The sequence below is a fragment of the Oncorhynchus gorbuscha genome, unplaced genomic scaffold (assembly GCF_021184085.1).
Source record: "Oncorhynchus gorbuscha isolate QuinsamMale2020 ecotype Even-year unplaced genomic scaffold, OgorEven_v1.0 Un_scaffold_2193, whole genome shotgun sequence".
Taxonomy (NCBI): Eukaryota; Metazoa; Chordata; class Actinopteri; order Salmoniformes; family Salmonidae; genus Oncorhynchus; species Oncorhynchus gorbuscha.
In genome coordinates this window covers 23,481-44,618 of record NW_025746766.1, presented here as the reverse complement: position 1 = coordinate 44,618, position 21,138 = coordinate 23,481, and the positions used below count along the sequence as shown (strand labels likewise).

Sequence of the window (21,138 nt, the reverse complement as noted above, 5' to 3'; positions counted from 1 at the left end):
CTAGGAGAACCAGCCGTCAGGCTAGTGTCTAGGAGAACCAGCCGTCAGACTAGTGTCTAGGAGAACCAGACTAGCGTCTAGGAGAACCAGCCGTCAGACTAGTGTCTAGGCGAACCAGCCGTCAGACTAGCGTCTAGGAGAACCAGCCGTCAGACTAGCGTCTAGGAGAACCAGCCGTCAGACTAGCGTCTAGGAGAACCAGACTAGAGAGAACCAGCCGTCAGACTAGTGTCTAGGCGAACCAGCCATCAGACTAGCGTCTAGGAGAACCAGCCGTCAGACTAGCGTCTAGGAGAACCAGCCGTCAGACTAGCGTCTAGGAGAACCAGCCGTCAGACTAGTGTCTAGAGAACCAGCCGTCAGACTAGTGTCTAGGAGAACCAGCCGTCAGACTAGTGTCCAGGAGAACCAGCCGTCAGACTAGCGTCTAGGAGAACCAGCCGTCAGACTAGTGTCTAGTAGAACCAGACTAGTGTCTAGGAGAACCAGACTAGTGTCTAGGAGAACCAGACTAGTGTCTAGGAGAACCAGCCGTCAGACTAGTGTCTAGGAGAACCAGCCGTCAGACTAGTGTCCAGGAGAACCAGACTAGTGTCCAGGAGAACCAGTCGTCAGACTAGTGTCTAGGAGAACCAGCCGTCAGACTAGTGTCCAGGAGAACCAGACTAGTGTCTAGGAGAACCAGCCGTCAGACTAGTGTCTAGGAGAACCAGCCGTCAGACTAGTGTCCAGGAGAACCAGCCGTCAGACTAGTGTCCAGGAGAACCAGCCGTCAGACTAGTGTCTAGGAGAACCAGCCGTCAGACTAGTGTCTAGGAGAACCAGACTAGTGTCTAGGAGAACCAGACTAGTGTCTAGGAGAACCAGCCGTCAGACTAGTGTCCAGGAGAACCAGCCGTCAGACTAGTGTCTAGGAGAACCAGACTAGTGTCTAGGAGAACCAGCCGTCAGACTAGTGTCCAGGAGAACCAGCCGTCAGACTAGCGTCTAGGAGAACCAGACTAGTGTCCAGGAGAACCAGCCGTCAGACTAGTGTCTAGGAGAACCAGACTAGTGTCTAGGAGAACCAGACTAGTGTCAAGGAGAACCAGCCGTCAGACTAGTGTCTAGGAGAACCAGACTAGTGTCTAGGAGAACCAGACTAGTGTCTAGGAGAACCAGACTAGCGTCTAGGAGAACCAGCCGTCAGACTAGTGTCCAGGAGAACCAGCCGTCAGACTAGCGTCTAGGAGAACCAGCCGTCAGACTAGCGTCCAGGAGAACCAGCCGTCAGACTAGTGTCTAGGAGAACCAGCCGTCAGACTAGCGTCTAGGAGAACCAGCCGTCAGACTAGTGTCTAGGAGAACCAGCCGTCAGACTAGTGTCTAGGAGAACCAGCCGTCAGACTAGTGTCTAGGAGAACCAGCCGTCAGACTAGTGTCTAGAGAACCAGCCGTCAGACTAGTGTCTAGGAGAACCAGCCGTCAGACTAGTGTCTAGGAGAACCAGCCGTCAGACTAGTGTCTAGGAGAACCAGCCTAGTGTCAGACTAGACTGTGTCTAGGAGAACCAGCCGTCAGACTAGTGTCTAGGAGAACCAGCCGTCAGACTAGTGTCTAGGAGAACCAGCCAGACTAGTGTCTAGGAGAACCAGCCGTCAGACTAGTGTCTAGGAGAACCAGACTAGTGTCTAGGAGAACCAGCCGTCAGACTAGTGTCTAGGCGAACCAGCCGTCAGACTAGCGTCTAGGAGAACCAGCCGTCAGACTAGCGTCTAGGAGAACCAGCCAGACTAGTGTCTAGGAGAACCAGCCGTCAGACTAGCGTCTAGGAGAACCAGCCGTCAGACTAGCGTCTAGTCTAGGAGAACCAGCCGTCAGACTAGTGTCTAGGCGAACCAGCCATCAGACTAGCGTCTAGGAGAACCAGCCGTCAGACTAGCGTCTAGGAGAACCAGCCGTCAGACTAGTGTCTAGGAGAACCAGCCGTCAGACTAGTGTCTAGGAGAACCAGCCGTCAGACTAGTGTCTAGGAGAACCAGCCGTCAGACTAGTGTCCAGGAGAACCAGCCGTCAGACTAGCGTCTAGGAGAACCAGCCGTCAGACTAGTGTCTAGTAGAACCAGACTAGTGTCTAGGAGAACCAGACTAGTGTCTAGGAGAACCAGACTAGTGTCTAGGAGAACCAGCCGTCAGACTAGTGTCTAGGAGAACCAGCCGTCAGACTAGTGTCCAGGAGAACCAGACTAGTGTCTAGGAGAACCAGCCGTCAGACTAGTGTCCAGGAGAACCAGTCGTCAGACTAGTGTCTAGGAGAACCAGCCGTCAGACTAGTGTCCAGGAGAACCAGACTAGTGTCTAGGAGAACCAGCCGTCAGACTAGTGTCTAGGAGAACCAGCCGTCAGACTAGTGTCCAGGAGAACCAGCCGTCAGACTAGTGTCCAGGAGAACCAGCCGTCAGACTAGTGTCCAGGAGAACCAGCCGTCAGACTAGTGTCTAGGAGAACCAGCCGTCAGACTAGTGTCTAGGAGAACCAGACTAGTGTCTAGGAGAACCAGACTAGTGTCTAGGAGAACCAGCCGTCAGACTAGTGTCCAGGAGAACCAGCCGTCAGACTAGCGTCTAGGAGAACCAGACTAGTGTCCAGGAGAACCAGCCGTCAGACTAGTGTCTAGGAGAACCAGACTAGTGTCTAGAGAACCAGACTAGTGTCAAGGAGAACCAGCCGTCAGACTAGTGTCTAGGAGAACCAGACTAGTGTCAGGAGAACCAGACTAGTGTCTAGGAGAACCAGACTAGCAGGAGAACCAGCCGTCAGACTAGTGTCCAGGAGAACCAGCCGTCAGACTAGTGTCTAGGAGAACCAGCCGTCAGACTAGCGTCCAGGAGAACCAGCCGTCAGACTAGTAGTCTAGGAGAACCAGCCGTCAGACTAGTGTCTAGGAGAACCAGACTAGTGTCTAGGAGAACCAGCCGTCAGACTAGTGTCTAGGAGAACCAGCCGTCAGACTAGTGTCTAGGAGAACCAGCCGTCAGACTAGTGTCTAGGAGAACCAGCCGTCAGACTAGTGTCTAGGAGAACCAGCCGTCAGACTAGTGTCTAGGAGAACCAGCCGTCAGACTAGTGTCTAGGAGAACCAGCCGTCAGACGTCAGGAGAACCAGCCGTCAGACTAGTGTCTAGGAGAACCAGCCGTCAGACTAGTGTCTAGGAGAACCAGCCGTCAGACTAGTGTCTAGGAGAACCAGCCGTCAGACTAGTGTCTAGGAGAACCAGAGACTAGTGTCTAGGAGAACCAGACTAGTGTCTAGGAGAACCAGCCGTCAGACTAGTGTCCAGGAGAACCAGCCGTCAGACTAGTGTCTAGGAGAACCAGACTAGTGTCTAGGAGAACCAGCCGTCAGACTAGTGTCTAGGAGAACCAGCCGTCAGACTAGTGTCTAGGAGAACCAGACTAGTGTCTAGGAGAACCAGCCGTCAGACTAGTGTCTAGGAGAACCAGCCGTCAGACTAGTGTCTAGGAGAACCAGACTAGTGTCTAGGAGAACCAGACTAGTGTCTAGGAGAACCAGCCGTCAGACTAGTGTCCAGGAGAACCAGCCGTCAGACTAGTGTCCAGGAGAACCAGCCGTCAGACTAGTGTCTAGGAGAACCAGACTAGTGTCCGGAGAACCAGACTAGTGTCTAGGAGAACCAGCCGTCAGACTAGTGTCTAGGAGAACCAGACTAGTGTCTAGGAGAACCAGACTAGTGTCTAGGAGAACCAGACTAGTGTCTAGGAGAACCAGCCGTCAGACTAGTGTCCAGGAGAACCAGCCGTCAGACTAGCGTCTAGGAGAACCAGCCGTCAGACTGTCCAGGAGAACCAGCCGTCAGACTAGTGTCTAGGAGAACCAGCCGTCAGACTAGCGTCTAGGAGAACCAGACTAGTGTCTAGGAGAACCAGCCGTCAGACTAGTGTCTAGGAGAACCAGCCGTCAGACTAGTGTCCAGGAGAACCAGCCGTCAGACTAGTGTCTAGGAGAACCAGCCGTCAGACTAGTGTCTAGGAGAACCAGCCGTCAGACTAGTGTCTAGGAGAACCAGCCGTCAGACTAGTGTCTAGGAGAACCAGCCGTCAGACTAGTGTCTAGGAGAACCAGCCGTCAGACTAGTGTCTAGGAGAACCAGCCGTCAGACTAGTGTCTAGGAGAACCAGCCGTCAGACTAGTGTCTAGGAGAACCAGCCGTCAGACTAGTGTCTAGGAGAACCAGCCGTCAGACTAGTGTCTAGGAGAACCAGCCGTCAGACTAGTGTCTAGGAGAACCAGCCGTCAGACTAGTGTCTAGGAGAACCAGACTAGCGTCTAGGAGAACCAGCCGTCAGACTAGTGTCTAGGCGAACCAGCCGTCAGACTAGCGTCTAGGAGAACCAGCCGTCAGACTAGCGTCTAGGAGAACCAGCCGTCAGACTAGTGTCTAGGAGAACCAGCCGTCAGACTAGCGTCTAGGAGAACCAGCCGTCAGACTAGCGTCTAGGAGAACCAGACTAGCGTCTAGGAGAACCAGACTAGCGTCTAGGAGAACCAGCCGTCAGACTAGTGTCTAGGCGAACCAGCCATCAGACTAGCGTCTAGGAGAACCAGCCGTCAGACTAGCGTCTAGGAGAACCAGCCGTCAGACTAGCGTCTAGGAGAACCAGCCGTCAGACTAGTGTCTAGGAGAACCAGCCGTCAGACTAGTGTCTAGGAGAACCAGCCGTCAGACTAGTGTCCAGGAGAACCAGCCGTCAGACTAGCGTCTAGGAGAACCAGCCGTCAGACTAGTGTCTAGTAGAACCAGACTAGTGTCTAGGAGAACCAGACTAGTGTCTAGGAGAACCAGACTAGTGTCTAGGAGAACCAGCCGTCAGACTAGTGTCTAGGAGAACCAGCCGTCAGACTAGTGTCCAGGAGAACCAGACTAGTGTCTAGGAGAACCAGCCGTCAGACTAGTGTCCAGGAGAACCAGTCGTCAGACTAGTGTCTAGGAGAACCAGCCGTCAGACTAGTGTCCAGGAGAACCAGACTAGTGTCTAGGAGAACCAGCCGTCAGACTAGTGTCTAGGAGAACCAGCCGTCAGACTAGTGTCCAGGAGAACCAGCCGTCAGACTAGTGTCCAGGAGAACCAGCCGTCAGACTAGTGTCTAGGAGAACCAGCCGTCAGACTAGTGTCTAGGAGAACCAGACTAGTGTCTAGGAGAACCAGACTAGTGTCTAGGAGAACCAGCCGTCAGACTAGTGTCCAGGAGAACCAGCCGTCAGACTAGTGTCTAGGAGAACCAGACTAGTGTCTAGGAGAACCAGCCGTCAGACTAGTGTCCAGGAGAACCAGCCGTCAGACTAGCGTCTAGGAGAACCAGACTAGTGTCCAGGAGAACCAGCCGTCAGACTAGTGTCTAGGAGAACCAGACTAGTGTCTAGGAGAACCAGACTAGTGTCAAGGAGAACCAGCCGTCAGACTAGTGTCTAGGAGAACCAGACTAGTGTCTAGGAGAACCAGACTAGTGTCTAGGAGAACCAGCCGTCAGACTAGTGTCCAGGAGAACCAGCCGTCAGACTAGCGTCTAGGAGAACCAGCCGTCAGACTAGCGTCCAGGAGAACCAGCCGTCAGACTAGTGTCTAGGAGAACAAGCCGTCAGACTAGCGTCTAGGAGAACCAGACTAGTGTCTAGGAGAACCAGCCGTCAGACTAGTGTCTAGGAGAACCAGCCGTCAGACTAGTGTCTAGGAGAACCAGACTAGCGTCTAGGAGAACCAGCCGTCAGACTAGTGTCTAGGAGAACCAGCCGTCAGACTAGCGTCTAGGAGAACCAGACTAGTGTCTAGGAGAACCAGACTAGTGTCTAGGAGAACCAGCCGTCAGACTAGTGTCTAGGAGAACCAGCCGTCAGACTAGTGTCTAGGAGAACCAGCCGTCAGACTAGTGTCTAGGAGAACCAGCCGTCAGACTAGCGTCCAGGAGAACCAGACTAGTGTCCAGGAGAACCAGACTAGTGTCTAGGAGAACCAGACTAGTGTCTAGGAGAACCAGACTAGTGTCCAGGAGAACCAGCCGTCAGACTAGTGTCTAGTAGAACCAGCCGTCAGACTAGTGTCTAGGAGAACCAGCCGTCAGACTAGTGTCCAGGAGAACCAGCCGTCAGACTAGTGTCTAGGAGAACCAGCCGTCAGACTAGCGTCTAGGAGAACCAGACTAGTGTCTAGGAGAACCAGCCGTCAGACTAGTGTCTAGGAGAACCAGCCGTCAGACTAGTGTCTAGGAGAACCAGACTAGCGTCTAGGAGAACCAGCCGTCAGACTAGTGTCTAGGAGAACCAGCCGTCAGACTAGCGTCTAGGAGAACCAGACTAGTGTCTAGGAGAACCAGCCGTCAGACTAGTGTCTAGGAGAACCAGCCGTCAGACTAGTGTCTAGGAGAACCAGACTAGCGTCTAGGAGAACCAGCCGTCAGACTAGTGTCTAGGAGAACCAGCCGTCAGACTAGTGTCTAGTAGAACCAGCCGTCAGACTAGTGTCTAGGAGAACCAGCCGTCAGACTAGTGTCTAGGAGAACCAGCCGTCAGACTAGTGTCCAGGAGAACCAGCCGTCAGACTAGTGTCTAGGAGAACCAGACTAGTGTCTAGGAGAACCAGCCGTCAGACTAGCGTCTAGGAGAACCAGACTAGTGTCTAGGAGAACCAGCCGTCAGACTAGTGTCTAGGAGAACCAGCCGTCAGACTAGTGTCTAGGAGAACCAGACTAGCGTCTAGGAGAACCAGCCGTCAGACTAGTGTCTAGGAGAACCAGCCGTCAGACTAGCGTCTAGGAGAACCAGACTAGTGTCTAGGAGAACCAGCCGTCAGACTAGTGTCTAGGAGAACCAGCCGTCAGACTAGTGTCTAGGAGAACCAGACTAGCGTCTAGGAGAACCAGCCGTCAGACTAGTGTCTAGGAGAACCAGCCGTCAGACTAGCGTCTAGGAGAACCAGACTAGTGTCTAGGAGAACCAGACTAGTGTCTAGGAGAACCAGCCGTCAGACTAGTGTCTAGGAGAACCAGCCGTCAGACTAGTGTCTAGGAGAACCAGCCGTCAGACTAGCGTCCAGGAGAACCAGACTAGTGTCCAGGAGAACCAGACTAGTGTCTAGGAGAACCAGACTAGTGTCTAGGAGAACCAGACTAGTGTCCAGGAGAACCAGCCGTCAGACTAGTGTCTAGTAGAACCAGCCGTCAGACTAGTGTCTAGGAGAACCAGCCGTCAGACTAGTGTCCAGGAGAACCAGCCGTCAGACTAGTGTCTAGGAGAACCAGCCGTCAGACTAGTGTCTAGGAGAACCAGACTAGCGTCTAGGAGAACCAGCCGTCAGACTAGTGTCTAGGAGAACCAGCCGTCAGACTAGTGTCTAGGAGAACCAGCCGTCAGACTAGCGTCTAGGAGAACCAGCCGTCAGACTAGCGTCTAGGAGAACCAGCCGTCAGACTAGCGTCTAGGAGAACCAGCCGTCAGACTAGCGTCTAGGAGAACCAGCCGTCAGACTAGCGTCTAGGAGAACCAGCCGTCAGACTAGCGTCTAGGAGAACCAGCCGTCAGACTAGTGTCTAGGAGAACCAGCCGTCAGACTAGCGTCCAGGAGAACCAGACTAGTGTCTAGGAGAACCAGACTAGTGTCTAGGAGAACCAGACTAGTGTCTAGGAGAACCAGCCGTCAGACTAGTGTCTAGGAGAACCAGACTAGTGTCTAGGAGAACCAGCCGTCAGACTAGTGTCTAGGAGAACCAGACTAGTGTCTAGGAGAACCAGCCGTCAGACTAGTGTCTAGGAGAACCAGACTAGTGTCTAGGAGAACCAGCCGTCAGACTAGCGTCTAGGAGAACCAGCCGTCAGACTAGCGTCTAGGAGAACCAGCCGTCAGACTAGCGTCTAGGAGAACCAGCCGTCAGACTAGCGTCTAGGAGAACCAGCCGTCAGACTAGCGTCTAGGAGAACCAGCCGTCAGACTAGCGTCTAGTAGAACCAGACTAGCGTCTAGGAGAACCAGCCGTCAGACTAGCGTCTAGTAGAACCAGCCGTCAGACTAGCGTCCAGGAGAACCAGCCGTCAGACTAGCATCCAGGAGAACCAGCCGTCAGACTAGCGTCCAGGAGAACCAGCCGTCAGACTAGCGTCTAGTAGAACCAGACTAGTGTCTAGGAGAACCAGCCGTCAGACTAGTGTCTAGGAGAACCAGCCGTCAGACTAGCGTCTAGGAGAACCAGCCGTCAGACTAGTGTCCAGGAGAACCAGACATCAGACTAGTGTCCAGGAGAACCAGAACTCTCCTGGTATCTCCTGGCCTACTGTCGGGTTAAGGTAGTGAGGTAGTGTGTCGGGTACATACCTCTCCTGGTATCACAGGGGCCTACTGTCGGGTTAAGGTAGTGAGGTAGTGTGTCGGGTACATACCTCTCCTGGTATCACAGGGGCCTACTGTAGGGTTGAGGTAGTGAGGTAGTGTGTAGGGTACATACCTCTCCTGGTATCACAGGGGCCTGCTGTCGGGTTGAGGTAGTGAGGTAGTGTGTAAGGTACATACCTCCCCTGGTATCACAGGGGCCTACTGTAGGGTTGAGGTAGTGAGGTAGTGTGTAGGGTACATACCTCTCCTGGTATCACAGGGGCCTACTGTCGGGTTGAGGTGTTCAACTGGTTTAATGACCACTTGGACCAGTTTGGCTGCTTGCATGTACTGATACATACGCTTGAAGGTCCTCTCACTGATACTCTGCCGAGAGAAAACACACTGCTGATACACACTGTCCTGATACACACTCTCTAACCTCACACTGTCCTGATACACACTGTCCTGATACACACTGTCCTGATACACACTGTCCTGATACACACTGTCTAACCTCACACTGTCCTGATACACACTGTCCTGATACACACTCTCTAACCACACACTGTCCTGATACACACTGTCTAACCTGACACTGTCCTGATACACACTCTCTAACCTCACACTGTCCTGATACACACTCTCTAACCACACACTGTCCTGATACACACTGTCTAACCTCACACTGTCCTGATACACACTGTCCTGATACACACTGTCCTGATACACACTGTCCTGATACACACTGTCCTGATACACACTGTCCTGATACACACTGTCCTGATACACACTGTCCTGATACACACTGTCCTGATACACACTGTCCTGATACACACTCTCTAACCTCACACTGTCCTGATACACACTCTCTAACCACACACTGTCCTGATACACACTCTCTAACCACACACTGTCCTGATACACACTCTCTAACCTCACACTGTCCTGATACACACTCTCTAACCACACACTGTCCTGATACACACTCTCTAACCTCACACTGTCCTGATACACACTCTCTAACCACACACTGTCCTGATACACACTCTCTAACCACACACTGCATGTCCTGGTACACATGCATACAAGGTCCGCTCAACGATGCAATGTTAACTGGAACACAGAGGTCTCACCAGTTGGTCTCGTAGTGTGATCATGGAGGCTGTGTGGTTGGGCGCCTCTGACAGGAGGTTAGAGGTCAACTCCATCAGGATATCATACTTACTACGCCTGGAGAGAGAGAGAGACCCAACCAAATCATGAGAAAACAAAAAGATAATTACTTGACACATTGGAAAGAATTAACAAAAAAACAGAGCAAACTAGAATGCGATTTGGCTCTAAACAGAGAGTACACAGCGGCAGAATACCTGACCACTGTGACTGACCCAAAATTAAGGAAAGCTTTGACTATGTACAGACTCAGTGAGCATAGCCTTGCTATTGAGAAAGGCCGCCGTAGGCAGACATGGCTATCAAGAGAAGACAGGCTATGTGCTCACTGCCCACAAAATGAGGTGGAAACTGAGATGCACTTCCTAACCTGTCCAATGTATGACCATATTAGAGAGACATATTTCCCTCAGATTACACAGACCCACAAAGAATTCAAAAACAAACCAAATTTTGATAAACTCCTATATTCCTATAGGACCATTCTTAGTTTCTACCTGACTAGTTGATTACACAGGCAATACTAAAGTGCCTATAAGAACATCCAATATTCAAAGGTTAATGAAATACAAATCGTAGAGAGAGAAATAGTCCTATAATTCCTATAATAACTACAACCTAAAATTTCTTACTAATTATTTCTTATTAATCGGTGTCATGACGTTGGCCTGGGGGGTAGGTTTATGAGAGTCATAAATACCTCTTCCCCCCTTTTTCCTCTCTCCACCCTACTGAGGTTACATTTGCACAACCCTTGGTTAACATAGAGATTCTGGGAACATCAGAAGGTGGGGGGAAATGAACTATATTCTGGTAATCCGACCAATGGAACATATGTGGTGGTACTTAATGAATATGATGTCAGTTTGGTTGTCATCTGAGACATTGTCATCAATGATAAGATGACATAAACTATACAGTGGAAAGTCTACACATCAGAGTTATCGGATTCACATGGAATTGTTGTTCAATTTAAATGTTTGAATATGAAATTATTCGTGATGGGATGAAATGTGATTTTAGCTTCTAAAATGTGAGATTTGGGTTTTCATAAGATAGGGCTCTGCTCAATGTGAAGGGACATGGGCTATAAAACTTTTCAAACACGCCCTCCTCGTATCGGCGTTGAAAAATCATAAATCAGTCAACCTCTAGTAAATACAATCCATATTTATGTTTATTTATTTTCCCTATTGTACTTTAACCATTTGTACATCATTACAACTTCTGTGAGTGTAATGTTTACAGTTAATAAACAAAAGTGAAATAAACAATAAAAATGATCTACTTCACTTGCTTTGGAAATGTAAACATATGTTTTCCATGCCAATAAAGCCCTTGAATTGAATCAGGTTTAGAATTGAAACAGGTTAGAGAGTGCATCAAGTTTAGAATTGAATCAGGTTAGAGACTGAATCAGGTTTAGAATTGAATCAAGTTAGAGAGTGAATCAGGTTTAGAATTGAATCAGGTTAGAGAGTGAATCAGGTTTAGAATTGAATCAGGTTAGAGAGTGAATCAGGTTTAGAATTGAATCAGGTTAGAGAGTGAATCAGGTTTAGAATTGAATCAGGTTAGAGAGTGAATCAGGTTTAGAATTTAATCAGGTTAGAGAGTGAATCAAGTTTAGAATTGAATCAGGTTAGAGAGTGAATCAGGTTTAGAACTGAATCAGGTTAGAGAGTGAATCAGGTTTAGAACTGAAACAGGTTAGAGAGTGAATCAGGTTTAGAACTGAAACAGGTTAGAGAGTGAATCAGGTTTAGACTGAAACAGGTTAGAGAGTGAATCAGGTTTAGAACTGAAACAGGTTAGAGAGTGAATCAGGTTTAGAACTGAATCAGGTTAGAGAGTGTGTACTGACCGGTCTACGTGGAAGCGTTTGAGCAGGAGCAGTATGGAGTGTTGCTGTGCTCCGCTGGCCAGTCTGAGGACATGAGACTGCATGGTGATCAGATCATTCTGTGTCAGAGACTTCCTCAAGTAGTGCATCTTCCTCGCGTCCGTCCTGCACCAATCACAACACAGCTTATTACATAGTGTGACCAATCAAAACAGACAATAAGTGGTATTCCAGCAACTTTGCAGAGATGAGAAAGTGACAGAGAGCATGCTGGTACATAAACACTAAAGAGGTAGAGGAGATCACTGTGGTTTTCCTGTCAAGCCAGCTACTTGAATGAGCAGGAGTACAGGTCTCTCAGTAGCTAAAGAGGTAGCAATGTGTTTTCCTACTTGAATGAGAAGGAGTGCAGGTCTCTCAGTAGCTAAAGAGGTAGAGATGTGTTTTCCTACTTGAATGAGCAGGAATAGCAAAAGAGGTAGAGATGTGTTTTCTTACTTGAATGAGCAGGAGTGCAGGTCTCTCTGTAGCTCTCCCTGCCAGCGGGCCCTCCCCACCCTCTCCAGGATACAGTATGAGTGGTCAGTCAGCTTCAAGTCCGGGTCTCCTCCGTCACCTATTAACACCCTGAACCTTAACCTCTGGGAGGCCACCATTACCAGCTTCCTCCTCCACCTGGAGGAGGAGAGGTCATCATGGGTTAGGGGTTGTTTTAGGACCATTCTGAGTATCTACCTGACTAGTTGATGACAAGTTGTGGATTGATTCTACCTGGAGGAGAGGTTATCAGTTGGGTCTATGACTTTCTGTAGTCGGGCCAGCTAATGTAATGTTACCAGCCGGTCCCATATCACTCCCCCTTGGCCCTAAACCCTTGATGAAACATGCTGACCACACAGCTCACGTCGCAAAATACATTTAAACACGTTATTCAATTATTGCACCCGCGCTGCTCGCACACCAACCAGCGTCTGCGTGGCCAAGCGCTAAAATAGAAGTCATTTCTATTTCTGACGCTGAAACATAAACCAACGTACAACACCAACGTGCACCACCGTTTACAACACCACCGTTTACAACACCACCGTTTACAACACCACCGTTTACAACAACACCGTTTACAACACCACAGTTTACAACACCACCGTTTACAACACCACCGTTTACAACACCAACGTGCACCAGTTTATTGCTTCCACCTTACAGATCTACAAACATTGAAGTGGGCGATATACCGTTTATATAGCATACCGGGGCATTTCGAAACACCGATGGTATGATTTTCTATTTCGCCTCGCATGCTCCGCCACGGCTTATAACGATAACGAAGTATAACTATATAAGTGTCAAATTAGATCCAGCTCAGGGATCCAGCTATGCGTTTGCTAACTTGTTAAGATCAAACTTCTTGATTACAGCCGAAACATAACAGCCTGAGTAACAGCCAAGGAGAGGTGGAGGAATTGGGACCAGCTGGATATGAATGTGTTAGAGATATCTTTTTTATTTTACCTTTATTTAACTAGGCAAGTCAGTTAGGAACAAATTCTTATTTTCAATGACGGCCTGGGAACAGTGGGTTAACTGCCTGTTCAGGGGCAGAACGACAGATGTACCTTGTCAGCTCGGGGGTTTGAACTTGCAACATTCCGGTTACTAGTCCAACGCTCTAACCACTAGGCCACCCTGCCGCCCCATCTTCAATTCACACACACACACACACACACACACACACACACACACACACACACACACACACACACACACACACACACACACACACACACACACACACACACACACACACACACACACACACACACACACACACACACACCTTTTGAAGGCGTCCTCTAACGTTACACATGGCGTCAGGTTGGTGGTGCGGATGATTGGGGTGACATTTCTCCTCTCCTTGAAGAAGACACACGAGCCCTGGATTCCACTCTTATCCTCCAATAAGATCTGGACAGGGTAGGAGTCCACTCTGTCCCAATGGGATGCTTCCTGAATCCCTGTGTCTGGATCTATGTCTGCAAATCTGAAGAACAGACATACGGCATGGAGAGGGACAGTGGCGTTGGCAACTTGCACGCAGCTAATTGAACATTTGGCACTAGATATTCAGCCATCAAGGTTAGTTAACTAGTTAGTAGTGTCAGCTTTGGTGACACTACTAACTGAATGATTTTACTAGCTAGTTAGATATTTTGTTTCAAATTCATAGGCTATCAAACAATGCCATAACGCTACAGATGTACGACATGGGGAAAATGTATAGCAGGACTGATGTTGGGAACTGGGAAATCCAAGTTCAAAACACATTTTTTGTAGTTGGAGCTAGTTCTCTCCCATTTCTCATTTGTTTTGAACGTAGCTAGACAAGTGACGGCTCGATCACGCCGACAGTGTCAATGCATTTTGGTCGACCAGAAGACGTACATTCATTCCAATGTAACGCTGCGTTTGCCTTGCAACATTACGTTGCAGTGCGTTATGTGTGGTACGTACGTTGGATTTATCTAAAGTGTGCGTCAAACTGTACGCGTAGACGGCTTGACAGAAATGGCAGCATTAGGTAAATGTTGGACTTTTGTTGCACACATATCCAGATGATGCTCCGTCCCATTTTTTCGTACCGACACTGTACGTGTGATCGACGCGTAAGACAACTCCAACCTACCGGTCGACGAGCACGACGTCCGCTCTCTCTTGCGGCAGCTCGAAGAAGTCGACTTCGCGGTTCGAGACCAAGGATTTCCAAATGAACTCTTTAGTACACGGGTCTAGATTCCGTGGGAAAACGGGGTTCCTCTTTTCCAACCGAATCCACAGAGAGAGGATGGTAACCCCGTCCAGTCCCTCCAACGCCACTTCGTCCATTACTATGTCAAGCGGATCCATGTCTCGCAAACTAACGTTAGTTCACTAGCTCCGCTGCAAACTCGTAACTCAAAGTTTAAAACATGACCAACTACTACTGTACGGCTCGATATGCATTCAAAGCATCTGCATTGTATCCTGTTGAATTAAAACCGCTGAATTAAACGTGAAATCAAGCACATTTTACGCAGAAATTTATGTTTTCTTTGGAAGCTGACGTTCCAACTGTGTTCCTATCGTGACGTTGCACGTGTAAACTTTGACCTTGTGTGGTACGTCATTCCGCGTCACTCAAACCGTTTCCTGGAGGACATTTCCCGTTGTTCCACAAGATGGCGTCCTACTCACATTTACCTGTAAACATCAAAACGGAAACTGTATAGTCATCGTCACAACAATTCATTGAGGGCAATAAACTGAAATCAACAAACGTTATTGCATCCAACTCCTGATATTAAAGGGTCGTTACAATATGTTGCGGAATAGCTCGGGACTGTCCTATAAGTGAATGGAACAAATATGAGGATTGCCTGTATACATTACGGGATTTTAAGTCGTGGACATAAAAGCATGTTCAATAGGAACTGTCCCTAGGAATAGGGCCCTAGATTGGTACCTTTTGCAGACTATGTATAGATTGGTAGTAGGGATGCACCGATATTACATTTTGAAATGGCCGATACTGATATATATTTTCCTTGCCAAAAACCCGATACCGATATAAAAAAATGTTAGTGGCCTTTTCAGCATTCTAGTAGTTAAATAGTTTACACACAGCAAAAAAGTTTTTTTTGGGGGGGGGCATTTAAACATGTCCCCATTACCAGTAAAACATTATCAAAACCTATTTCTTTCACTTACTTGCTGTGCTGTTTTGTTCAGTCATTTCATTCTCAACCAGGATTTCATCATGTCACTGTGTCTGTTTCCATGTTATTCAGCTGTGTATGTAACATTTCACGTAAACCCTGTTTCCTGTCTGCATCGAGGTACCAAGCATTGAGCATGGTGGCAACACAGTAAAGAGGCTCAGAGAGAATGCCTGTTAAAGAAGTAGCGGGTCTTGTACCTGGCATGGTGGCAACACAGTAAAGAGGCTCAGAGAGAATGCCTGTTAAAGAAGTAGCGGGTCTTGTACCTAGCATCGAGCTTGGTGGCAACACAGTAAAGAGGCTCAGAGAGAATGCCTGTTAAAGTAGTGGTCCTTGTACCTAGCATCGAGCATGGTGGTGGCAACACAGTAAAGAGGCTCAGAGAGAATGCCACCGAATCGCTTGTTCACAGCCTCTACTAGAGTACTTTTCCAAGTTAACCCCAAGGTCTGTGTCGGCAGTTTAAAGAGAATGCCTGAGCAGGCGCTTCAATGCCATGACAGATGGTATCACGTCTGCTGCAGTCGCAGGTGATGAGCTTATTTCTCCAGTCAGTTGTTTGAATGGCGCTAGGAGGGTGTTCATGTTTCAAACATCTTCTCAAATGCCATTGAAATGGCAGCAGCGGTATGATAACCAGCACATTCTTGAGCAATATGTCGGTCCTCAGTAGGAAATCCTCGTCGACCCTCTGTGCTGTCAGACTCAGCATGCTCATGGGGATGACATCGCTGGTCCAAATGTCGGTCGTGACGCTAATAGCAGTGAAGCCCGTAGCAAGTAGCTCATGGATGTGCATTTCAACAATACTGTGTAACTCCAGAAGGGCAACATCTGAAAAAAATAGTGCCTACTTGGTACTGGGGCTCAAGGTGCTCGACCAGTCAGCGAAAGCCAACATCATCCACGACAGAGAACGGTTGACTGTCAAGTGGAATGAATTCTATTATCTTGGCGTTAATGGATTTAGTCTTTCGAGTTGTCTCACTGAAATGTTCTAACTTTTTCAAATGACTGCTGGACTTGTTGACTGCTCGATCCACAGCAGACATTGTGGGCCAGGTTAGGAATGCTGCGTTGTACTGCTGGACTTGTTGACTGCTCGATCCACAGCAGACATTGTGGGCCAGGTTAGGAATGCTGCGTTGTACTGCTGGACTTGTTGACTGCTCGATCCACAGCAGACATTGTGGGCCAGGTTAGGAATGCTGCGTTGTACTGCTGGACTTGTTGACTGCTCGATCCACAGCAGACATTGTGGGCCAGGTTAGGAATGCTGCGTTGTACTGCTGGACTTGTTGACTGCTCGATCCACAGCAGACATTGTGGGCCAGGTTAGGAATGCTGCGTTGCACTGCTGGACTTGTTGACTGCTCGATCCACAGCAGACATTGTGGGCCAGGTTAGGAATGCTGCGTTGCACTGCTGGACTTGTTGACTGCTCGATCCACAGCAGACATTGTGGGCCAGGTTAGGAATGCTGCGTTGCACTGCTGGACTTGTTGACTGCTCGATCCACAGCAGACATTGTGGGCCAGGTTAGGAATGCTGTTGTTGCTGGACTTGTTGACTGCTCGATCCAATTTGTGGGTCATTACAATGCTGCGTCTGCTGCTGGACTTGTTGATATCCAGAACATTGTGGGCCAGGTTAGCTTTGACATGCTGGACTTTTGACTGCTCGCATCCACAGCAGACATCGGGCCAGGTTAGGAATGCTGCCACTGCTGGACTTGTTGACTGCTCGTTCCACAGCAGACATTGTGGGCCAGGTTAGGAATGCTCACCGGACTTGTTGAGATCCACAGCTTCCCAGGTTAATTGACTGCTGGACTTGTTGACTGCTTCCACAGCAGACATTGTGGGCCAGGTTAGGAATGCTGTGTTGCCGTGTAGCGTTATAATTTGTGGCGTCATTACATCATTGCCTATATCAGAATGGCAGACTTCATGGTTTTGCACATCAGCATTAAACTGACATCGGGCCGATGCCCATGTTGCCATTTTTAGCAACTCCATGTATAGATATATCTTCCCTAATTGATACCTTTAGCAGACTCCATGTATAGATTGTGCTTCCCTAATTGATACCTTTAGCAGACTCCATGTATAGATATATCTTCCCTAATTGATACCTTTAGCAGACTCCATGTATAGATATATCTTCCCTAATTGATACCTTTAGCAGACTCCATGTATAGATATATCTTCCCTAATTGATACCTTTAGCAGACTCCATGTATAGATATATCTTCCCTAATTGATACCTTTAGCAGACTCCATGTATAGATATATCTTCCCTAATTGATACCTTTAGCAGACTCCATGTATAGATATATCTTCCCTAATTGATACCTTTAGCAGACTCCATGTATAGATATATCTTCCCTAATTGATACCTTTAGCAGACTCCATGTGTAGATTGGTAGAAGTGACTCGCCAGAAGCAGTCAATGTTTAGGTTTTCTAGAGCGTCAAATAGATAATTTTCACATAAATCCTGACGGCCCTCGTCGACGGCATAGCGACGGCCCTCGTCGACGGCATAGCGACGGCCCTCGTCGACGGCATAGCGACGGCCCTCGTCGACGGCATAGCGACGGCCCTCGTCGACGGCATAGCGACGGCCCTCGTCGACAACATAGCGACGGCCCTCGTCGACAACATAGCGACGGCCCTCGTCGACAACATAGCGACGGCCCTCGTCGACAACAGAATGATGCTCTACGACTCCATCAACAAGGACAGGGGTCATGTTTTATTCAATGTATTTATTGACGAAGTACCTTTTTAAAAAGAACTGTACAAGTGAATCCAGCAATCTGTGTCGTCTGTAGTTTATAAACCTCAGAGACTGGCTGGCAGCGGGTTGACGACTAAAAACATAGGAAATATGACAATGTACATATTTACATAGTGAAGAGCTCGTCCAGACCGACACAGCGTAATTGTTGGTTGAAAATAATAAACGAAATGACAGTGATTTAAAAAACAACAGCACCTAGAGGCTAATGCATGTAATGACAGGTTATGACAATCAGTGATTGAAGTTAGGATGGGATTAAAAAGGCACACACCCAGGATACACCCCCCCCCAATACTTCCAATAACACAGCATTAAATACCATTCAGAAGGGGCAATGTAGTTTACAACTAAAATCAGGTATAATCCAACGTATAATCGTAAAATATATTTTATATAAAATGAGAACATGCTTGCCGATTTATTGGACAGAAAAACAACATTTTCTCATCTAAAACTTTATAATTCAGAGGGGGAGATAGTGGGACCACCATCTTGAATTTAGAGTGGGTCACCATCTTGAATTTAGAGTGGGTCACCATCTTGAATTTAGAGTGGGTCACCATCTTGAATTTAGAGTGGGTCACCATCTTGAATTTAGAGTGGGTCACCATCTTGAATTCACCATCTTGATTTAGAGGGTCACCATCTTGAATTTAGATTTAGTGGGTCACCATCTTGGATTTAGAGTGGGTCACCATCTTGGATTTAGAGTGGGTCACCATCTTGGATTTAGAGTGGGTCACCATCTTGGATTTAGAGTGGGTCACCATCTTGGATTTAGACCATCTTGGATTTAGGTGGGTCACCATCTTGGATTTAGAGTGGGTCACCATCTTGGATTTAGAGTGGGTCACCATCTTGGATTTAGAGTGGGTCACCATCTTGGATTTAGAGTCACCATCTTGGGTCACCATCTTGGATTTAGAGTGGGTCACCATCTTGGATTTTTTGGGGATGAAATATTCCTATTGTGTATTTACCCTCTTCGACCAGATCTGAGTACAAGTCAGACACTGTTCCTCCAGAAGTTGATTTAAAACCCAATACATTTAACTCCACATTATAGACTGGACTATTGAGGGACATTGGGATAACTAAGTTAATTTCTGCCAAACGGACAGATACACAATAAAACAAGATATTTCACAACGTGACTAACTGTACGGACAGAGACAGAGACAGATGTACAGACAGTGTCCAGACACAGACAGGTTACGAATGTTCTTTGGCTTTACATAGATCCACGCACCGTAGATCAGTTCATTGTAGAAATACAACTTAGTACATAGAACACACACACACAGTCCAGGAACCTTGGAGTAAAAAAAAAAAAACAGATCCTAAAACAGTTTCCTCTCCGGAGAGTGACACCTTATTCCCTATATCACACACTTCTTCTGACCACAGCCCTATGAAACCTGGTGAAAAGTAGTGCACTATATAGGCAATAGGGTGTCACTTGAGACACATCACAGGGTTAGGGGTAAACTGATCCCAGATCTGTGCTCTGCTATGGAGCAGCTTTGATGTGAAACAGATACAGGCCCTGGGTGTCTGAGGGGAGAAGTTGGGGAGAGCTGCAGTACTCAAATCAAATCAACAGACAGTTGACAGACAGTTTTCAAATTCCAAACAGATTCCAAACAGATCCCTAGCCCCCACTCCAAATCTAGGGTGTAGGGAGTTAGGGTTCAACCTAGGGTGTAGGGGTTAGGGTTCAACCTAGAGTGTAGGGGGTAGGGTTCAACCTAGAGTGTAGGGGGTTCAACCTACAGTGTAGGGGTTTTCAACCTAGAGTGTAGGGGTTAGGGTTCAACCTAGAGTGTAGGGGGTTCAACCTAGAGTGTTTAGGGGGTTCAACCTAGAGTGTAGGGGGTTCAACCTAGGGTGTAGGGGGTTCAACCTAGGGTGTAGGGGTTTCAACCTAGAGTGTAGGGGTTTCAACCTAGAGTGTAGGGGTTTCAACCTAGAGTGTAGGGGTTTCAACCTAGAGTGTAGGGGTTTCAACCTAGAGTGTAGGGGGTTTCAACCTAGAGTGTAGGGGGTTTCAACCTAGAGTGTAGGGGTTTCAACCTAGAGTGTAGGGGGTTTCAACCTAGAGTGTAGGGGTTTCAACCTAGAGTGTAGGGGGTTCAACCTAGAGTGTAGGGGGTTCAACCTAGAGTGTAGGGGTTTCAACCTAGAGTGTAGGGGTTTTTCAACCTAGAGTGTAGGGGGTTCAACCTAGAGTGTAGGGGTTTCAACCTAGAGTGTAGGGGTTTCAACCTAGAGTGTAGGGGGTTCAACCTAGAGTGTAGGGGTTCAACCTAGAGTGTAGGGGGTTCAACCTAGAGTGTAGGGGTTAGGGGTTCAACCTAGAGTGTAGGGGGTTAGGGTTCAACCTAGGATGTAGGGCTGGACATAAGTAAGAAGCTATGTCCCAAAGGGTACACTATACCCTATATAGTACACTACTTCTGACCAGAACGCTATGAACCCTGTTCAAACATATCACACTACATAGGGTGCCCTTTGGGACAAACAGCCAGAGGCAGTTGAACAGGATAATAGACATGAAACGTCTCCTGGAGAAGATGTCTGGACTGCCTGGAAAACAACATGACAGCCCTCACAGGACTCAGCCATCTAGCTTTAAAATATACACCTTTACAGATAAAACCACAAGGAGTCCCAAACCACACCCTAACGCCCCTCTCCCCCCCACGTAGTGCACTAGCAGGGGAAATGGGGTGTAATTTGGAACACGGCCAAGCTTTGATGGTTTAGAAACACACTGGCGGCATTCCAAAAGGCACCCAATTTCCTAGAGTGGACTCCTACCCTATAGGCTCTGGTTAAAAGTAGTGCACTAGAAAGGGAATAGGGGGTGCCATTAGCCAAAGGGCTCTGATTAAAAAGTAGTGCACTAGAAAGGGAATAGGGTGCCATTAGCCAAAGGGCTCTGGTTAAAAAGTAGTGCACTAGAAAGGGAATAGGGTGCCATTAGCCAAAGGGCTCTGGTTAAAAGTAGTGCACTAGAAAGGGAATAGGGTACAATTTGGGACTCTTCCCCCAGCCTGTACATGTGTTAAAACCTACTAGTACCTGTACATTACCCACCCAGAAACAATAGTAATAACGTCTACAGGTAAACAGACTACTTCTCCTTTTATGTCCGTAGGCGTAGCGTTGTATCAAAAAATATACAGCTGCAGCGAACAGG

At 48.1% G+C, this 21,138-nt stretch overlaps 1 protein-coding gene across 1 annotated transcript in view; it reads right to left on the bottom strand.

The window, feature by feature from the left end:
• The window catches only part of LOC124025138 (general transcription factor 3C polypeptide 1-like), a 56,070-nt gene extending 41,536 nt beyond the window's left edge, over positions 1-14,534 (bottom strand). The window contains exons 1-6 of the mRNA XM_046338801.1: positions 14,061-14,534; positions 13,215-13,418; positions 11,876-12,052; positions 11,399-11,542; positions 9,495-9,591; positions 8,622-8,745 (exon numbers count right to left, since the gene is read on the bottom strand). Coding sequence (XP_046194757.1) covers positions 8,622-8,745; positions 9,495-9,591; positions 11,399-11,542; positions 11,876-12,052; positions 13,215-13,418; positions 14,061-14,281 — 967 coding nt within the window. The 5' untranslated portion in view covers positions 14,282-14,534. The remainder of the gene's footprint in view (positions 1-8,621; positions 8,746-9,494; positions 9,592-11,398; positions 11,543-11,875; positions 12,053-13,214; positions 13,419-14,060) is intronic.
• Positions 14,535-21,138: the final 6,604 nt, after the last annotated feature.